This window comes from Paraphaeosphaeria sporulosa, assembly GCF_001642045.1.
Source record: "Paraphaeosphaeria sporulosa strain AP3s5-JAC2a unplaced genomic scaffold CC84scaffold_1, whole genome shotgun sequence".
Lineage (NCBI taxonomy): Eukaryota > Fungi > Ascomycota > Dothideomycetes > Pleosporales > Didymosphaeriaceae > Paraphaeosphaeria > Paraphaeosphaeria sporulosa.
In genome coordinates, this window is record NW_017253360.1 from 4217319 (window position 1) to 4223524 (window position 6206).

The 6206-nt window shown below is 52.8% G+C and overlaps 2 protein-coding genes across 2 annotated transcripts in view; one reads left to right on the forward strand and one right to left on the reverse strand.

Annotated features, from left to right (window-relative positions):
* Positions 1-3474: 3474 nt before the first annotated feature.
* Positions 3475-3993, forward strand: CC84DRAFT_1254915 (uncharacterized protein; the record flags this gene model as incomplete). Its single annotated transcript, XM_018184495.1, has 2 exons — positions 3475-3731; positions 3834-3993. Exons 1-2 carry the CDS (start codon positions 3511-3513, stop codon positions 3991-3993), a joined length of 381 nt encoding a protein of 126 aa, XP_018043082.1. The 5' UTR covers positions 3475-3510.
* Positions 3994-5596: 1603 nt separating this feature from the next.
* The window catches only part of CC84DRAFT_1109376 (ankyrin), a 3833-nt gene continuing 3223 nt past the window's right edge, over positions 5597-6206 (reverse strand). The window contains exon 4 of the mRNA XM_018175221.1: positions 5597-6152. Within this exon, the coding sequence (XP_018043083.1) occupies positions 5622-6152 (531 nt within the window). The 3' untranslated portion in view covers positions 5597-5621. The remainder of the gene's footprint in view (positions 6153-6206) is intronic.

The following is a 6206-nucleotide window of genomic DNA, read 5'->3' on the forward strand; positions in this document are numbered from 1 at the left end:
CTTTATCGGCGGAGTTGTCTTTAGCGGAATCTGGCAATACATCCACTCTAGACGAGAACACGGAAGCAGCGGCTGAGAACCCTGAGACCGAAATCGCACTACCCAAATCTGAGTCGGAGCAGACCGAGTCTGACATTATCCGAGAGCTCGAGCATTTGAAACGACTGCACGCTGAAAAGGAAGAACGAATGGTCGAGCTGAACCAAGAATTCTCGGATCTCCAAGAACAACACCAGGATACACTTGACTACGTCGAAGAGCTCAAGTCAGAGGTGACCAAGGCTCAAATGGTGCGCCCAAGCTCTCCCAGCGCTCAGATTATCCGTCGAAAGTCCAGCCAGAACGTGATTGCAAACGACCGCTCCACCCGTGCGTTCGCTTCGCTTCGCAACATTGCCATGGAGAACTTCGAGGAAGAGGCAGACATTATTCAGAACTTCGAGCTGAACCTGAACGCCATCATGAGTGAGCTGCACATGCGAACTGAGAAAGTTCAGGAGTTGGAAGCCGAAATTGGAGCCGTAAAGAAAGATATGGAGGACAAGATCAGACTGATCAACGGTCTCACCAAGGAACGGTCCAGTCTCACGACATCGTCCCCTCTCGATATCTCAGTCGTTGCGACAATGCAAGAGCAGCTCAAGCACAGCGAGGAACAGGTGCAAGAGCTGAAGCTCTCGCATGCGCAGCGAGAGGAAGAGCTGCTGGCGCAGATCGCAAGTCTCAAGGCAACTGTGGGCGATGCGAACGTTCTTGACGAGCCCCTCTCCCCGCGGTCAATCCCCCCTCAAGACCAGTCCATGGCAGAGTCTCTGGCAGCTGATGGCGAAGGATCACATCAAGCCCAAATCGCCAAGCTCCAAGGTGATTTATCCCAGTTGCAGTCCAAGTACGAACAAAATCAAATGGAAAGTGCACGAGAGGTGCAGGCTGCTTTGAAGAAGCTTCAGGACGACCACGCCGCTCGCATCGCCGAACTCGAGCAGTCCCACGGCGCAAATATCGAGTCTCAGCTTGAGCAAGAGAAGTCGAAGCACGCGGAGCTTGTGGCAGCCCTCCATTCCCAGGTAGATGAGCACAAGGCCACCGCCGTCAGCCATGCAGCTCGCATTGCTGAACTCGAGGAGCTACACGCCAAGATTCTCCAGCAGGTCGAGCAAGATGCGGAGGCATCCGAGCTGAAGGAGAAGGAGCTGAGCACGCACAGATCTCTTGTGTCAAATTTGGAAAAGCAGATCGCGGAACACAACGCTGCCGTTGAGTTCTACGAGCAGAGCTTGGCGACGCTCAAGCAATCGCACGCCGACGAGCTCGACAAGTTGGCCGCTGAGCTCAATGCTCAACAAACTTCATCCCAAACGCTTCAGACAGACCTCACGAAAGCCAAGGCTGATATGGAGAGCCTGCTCTTGGGAGTTTCTTCTGCTTTGGACGGCGAGACAGATATGTCACAGATTCATTCAAAGATTCAGGGCCTGGTCGAAGAGCGCAAGTCATTGAGTGGGAAAATGGACGAAGCTCTCACCGAGCTAGAGTCGCATCGGACCCAGCTCTCAGAAGCACATGGAACCGTTGAGCGCCTGAAGAACGAGGGTTCCCAACTCACCGCGTCAAACGAAAAGCTGAAGGATACGGTCAAGGAGCTCGAGGCGATCAACGCAGATGTGTTGAAGCAGTATCAGCAGATCAGCGACAAGGAGAGGAAGAGCTCGCGACTTGTGCAGGAGTTGGAAGAACAGCTCAATGCGAATTTCGACCAGCATGCTGCGGCAACCAACCGCTTGTCTGCTCTTCAGACGGAGCGCAGCCGCGAACTTCAAGACGCGATCGACCGCAAGGAGCAACTCGAGCGGGACGTGGAGCAGTCTCGCATTCAGATTGCGCTTCTCGAGGTACGTGATTCCACCTGATACTTCTCAATGACCCACTAACATGAACAGTCTCAACTCACGGACGCGAAGCGTGCTTCCCACCGTGAATCCATTGACCCTCGCGAGAACCTGCAACGATCCAACTCGAACAATTCGAACATTCGTTCGAGCACGAACCACAATTCGTTGCCCTCACCGCCACCGGCTATTCCTCTGCCGCCGCTCCCTGGGAGCCCGCCGCCACAGGCCAACGGTGCTTCGCCGCCAGCGTCCCGCCACCAGAGCAAAGACATCGCGCATGCGCAACTTGTCGAAGACCAGGAGGCGCGCATCCGTACGATTGAGAAGCACCTCTTTGCCGAGAAACAACTCACTGCCACCTTGGAGGACGCTCTCACCGATCTTGAGACGTCCAGCCAAAAGACCAAAGACGAGGTTGGCAAGTGGCAGAAAAAGTGTGCTGGTCTCGAGCAGGAGCTCGACGCCTTGAAGAAGGAGCGCAGCATGGCGCGCCACTCCCTCCAGGCTGTTGAGGAAGAGCGCAACGCACGTCTTCGCGTGGAAGCCGAGCGTGCACATCTCGAAGCCCGCATGGCCGCCCTCAACAACAGCCAGAAAAAGAAGAAGAAGGGCGGCCTCAACTGCTTCTAAGCAGATACAATGATACCCATCTACCTTCGGTATACATTTTGCATACATACGACGTATCTGCTTTTACCGGCGCCTTGGGGAAGGATACCCTGATACACCACTTCTTCATCATCGACCTTTTTTCTATCCCTTCACCATACCACTGCTTCACCTTACTTCTCTTTCCCTTTCTCGACATGTGTTTATGATCTGCGACGCCCTGGGGGTAAATGTAACCTGCCATCGCTTTTTGCACTGCATATAGGACGCGGCCTCACGGCAGTAGGTGGTTTACTTTTATTTCTTCTCTTTTGTTTTGTACTTGCTTTGTGCCTCGATTTGCCGCGTTACCTGCACCATACCCCCAAATACCTCCTTCGATTCGATGTTACTTAGTGCGCGGGATGAGATAGATAATGCATGTTCCCATGGCCCCCGTGGGCGGAACGGGATCTCCGGTCCATTGTAATGTATGTGCGTACGCATGAGGGGTGGCTTTATGGATGGATGGATGGGGTGCCTTTCTTGTGTATGGATTTGGATTGGAGGTGATGAGTGATGGATTGAGGGGTTATAGCTTGTTAATTACATACCCGCTGTTTTTCGTCTTCTGTGTCTAGCTTTGTCTCCTGGCCACCCTGGTTTGGTGTTGAGGCATGCCTAGAGAGGGTTGCGGTGCAGTGTCTGAGTTCACATGTTCTGTTCCCCAAGAGCAGATGGTGTCCGCAGTCTTCTCCAATCTACCCCGAGGTCCGGCGTATGCTGCGTGGAGCATCGGACGGTCGGACGATTCGGGGCGTGCTCTCCTCCTGATATCGTCGTTCACAAACGCAATGCTGTAGCACTGACTCTACGTCGCGTCGCGCATATAGGTCGACCGCCAGGATCTGCACCATTCAAAGATGTTCATTCGTCGAGGCAAAGAAGGATGCACCGCAATCCGTGCATGTGTACGGAAAGTCCGCAGCGTCTAGGCTTACACCTCAGCCCAGCCATTGTACCTGCGCTGATGCGCCTTCTCCCACTCAGCAAGGACCTCCTACACTTCGAGCTATCCACGGAGACACTCGTGCGCCGCTGCCAGCAGCAGCTGGACTACACCGGCATCCTCAACGAGTGGCCCACCGCCGAGGAAAAAGGCGTGCTTGATCGCGAAGACCTTGAGCTCAACGCCCCGCTGTTGATCGGCGCGGGTAGCGAGACGACGGCGACAACGATGTCGGGTGCTACGTAGTTCATAGGGAAGGCCCCGTGTGTGTAAAGCCGGCTCGTGGCAGTAAGTTTTTGCACGAAGACGCGGCGGGGAAGAACGTTGTGCTGACAAGATTGTAGCCTCGCGCTGGTGGAGACGCGCTTGATCATGGCGCGCCTGCTATTTGAGTTTGATGTCACGCTCATGCCTGAGAGCGGGGGGTGGTCTGATCAGCGGTCGTATGCGGTGTGGGAGAAGCCGCCGCTGATGGCGAAGCTGCGGCCTGTGGAGAGGGTATAAGATTGTGCCGGTCACGCAGCAAGAGCAAGCGGAGCGCAAGAGATGGATTGGCCATGCGAAAAGCTAATGTAACGGGAATCGCTTGGCGTGAGCTAAGCTGGCCTCGAAAGGGGGTATGTTGAGTAGTGAGGGCTACGGCGTGGTGTAATCGCGTTGAGTTGATGCGTCAATCAATCACTACGGTGAAGGTCTGTTGCCAAAACGTCACAAGTAATCTTCCGTGAGGAAACTGGATGCAGTAAACTGTATCGTGGATTGAAAATGATGGCTTACCGTGGTAATCCATCACCTCTATATACTGCTATCTTGTGTGGCTCTGTGGATCTGTCGCGACAGAGCCACAGACCGAATCACGTGACTTCGTCACGTGGCCACGTTATGCTCAGCATCTGACCCGTAATCGTAATTACCTTCCCATTGGTCATCGCTACTGACACTGTCATTATAGTAATTCACTTGCGGCGCGGTTGCCGTAACAGCTAACGTTACGTGCAAGAAAGATACTTTAGATACTGCTTAATCTACTCTATTAATATTTATATATTATCTTATAAGGTGGTTGAGATATACGCGTGAAGAGGTACGTAAAGTTGGTGGGGTGCGTCACTCGCTTGTACGCGTCACTCGCTTGTACGCGTCACTCGCTTGTAAAGCACGTTATCGTTTATATGAAATTGTGTTTACTGGAAGCTGAGGTAACCTCCCTCCCTGAGGTTAGAACAACCCACCGCTGTCACGAGAGCAACGAGCAAGATGTCTGAGGCCCAGGTAGGCTAGATCAATATACTGCGTTCGGTATCTACGTGTAGGTACAAGACGTTGGATAAGGAGAAAAGGTCCTCTCCCCTATCCAGCGTAGATCTATCTTCTCGCTTCGTCGCACGCCCTCGCCAAGGGTGGCTAGCGCCATGCTTTGACCAATCAGCTAGCAGACGGGCCACCCATCTAATAATCTGTTGACTGGCTGCCAGCGCGCGATATCTCTAAGATATACTACTGCCAGCAGTATATCCATGCTTGTCAGGTAGCCTCTAAGGTTACCGTGACATTAGCCTATTGGAAAGTTCTCTTAAAATTTTGAACATAAGAAGCGTTCGACAACACCTACTCCGGATTCATCCGTAGGGGCATGTGTAGGCCCCTGCAATTAAGTGAGAAGTCCTTGCTGAGAAATCGGTTTTCATTACACTAAGCGGCCTACCTTGTACACCCACACTATGCCGGAACCGGGGGAACTGTGGCGCATGCTTCTCGAAGCTTCTCCTCACGTGCACCGCGCGTGCCGGCTATTCTTAGAAGTCGAGTTAAGGAAGGTGAGTGTGAGGTGTTGTTGGCCTTTTGCTCAAGCTTACCCTCCACAACGTCCGCCTCCATTGTCCCAGCCAGTCGAGCGCTAGCGTAAGCTCTGCCTGCAGGTGTGCATCACACATATGCTGCTTGATTGGAACAAAGTAATGACCTTATCTCTACGCTCCCTGATGGTCGCCAATATTCAATCGCAATTTATTTAATTAATTAGTAGTAAGGACATAAGGACCAAACGCAGCTGCAGCCAGTATATAAGCAAGATACTTATATCCAGTCTGCCTTACCTGCACATACAGATTCTATGCGACTGCCACAATTTTTCATGAGTCATGATCACGCGTGATCTCTGACCAGACTCCGTCAAGCATCTCCCGTTTACGCAGAGTGTGAGCCGGTGCCACGCAAGTGGCTCCACACTTCCTACAGTCCTCGCATACATCCCAATCTCCACCAGCGCAGAGATTACAATGGTAATGGAAGACAGTGGTTGGAATTTGTGAGGTGCAGACATTGCATTCTAGAGCGGATTGGTGGTGATTCTCGTTGGATAGCACTGTCGGCTCAGTGCTGGTTTCTCCATCATGCTCTTGGAGAAGCTTCGATACTGCGCCATGTCCTTTCTTCGCTGCTATCCAGGAAGGCTTTCGCCCAAGATTGTCAGCTATTCTGGGGTCGATGTTGTGGTTCATGATAAGTGATTTTACAGTGGCGATCTTGCCGCCAGCTGCAGCCCACCAAAGCAGTGTCCGTCCATAGTAATCTTGGACCTTCAAGGTGGCACCATTTGTGATTAATGTGTCAAGTAACTCTGTGTGTCCTCCATATGAAGCCGCCTGGAGCGCGTTGCCGTACTTTCTCGGCGCCCTCGTCAAGCAGCAGCTTCACAATCGCCTCGTGGCCTCCCC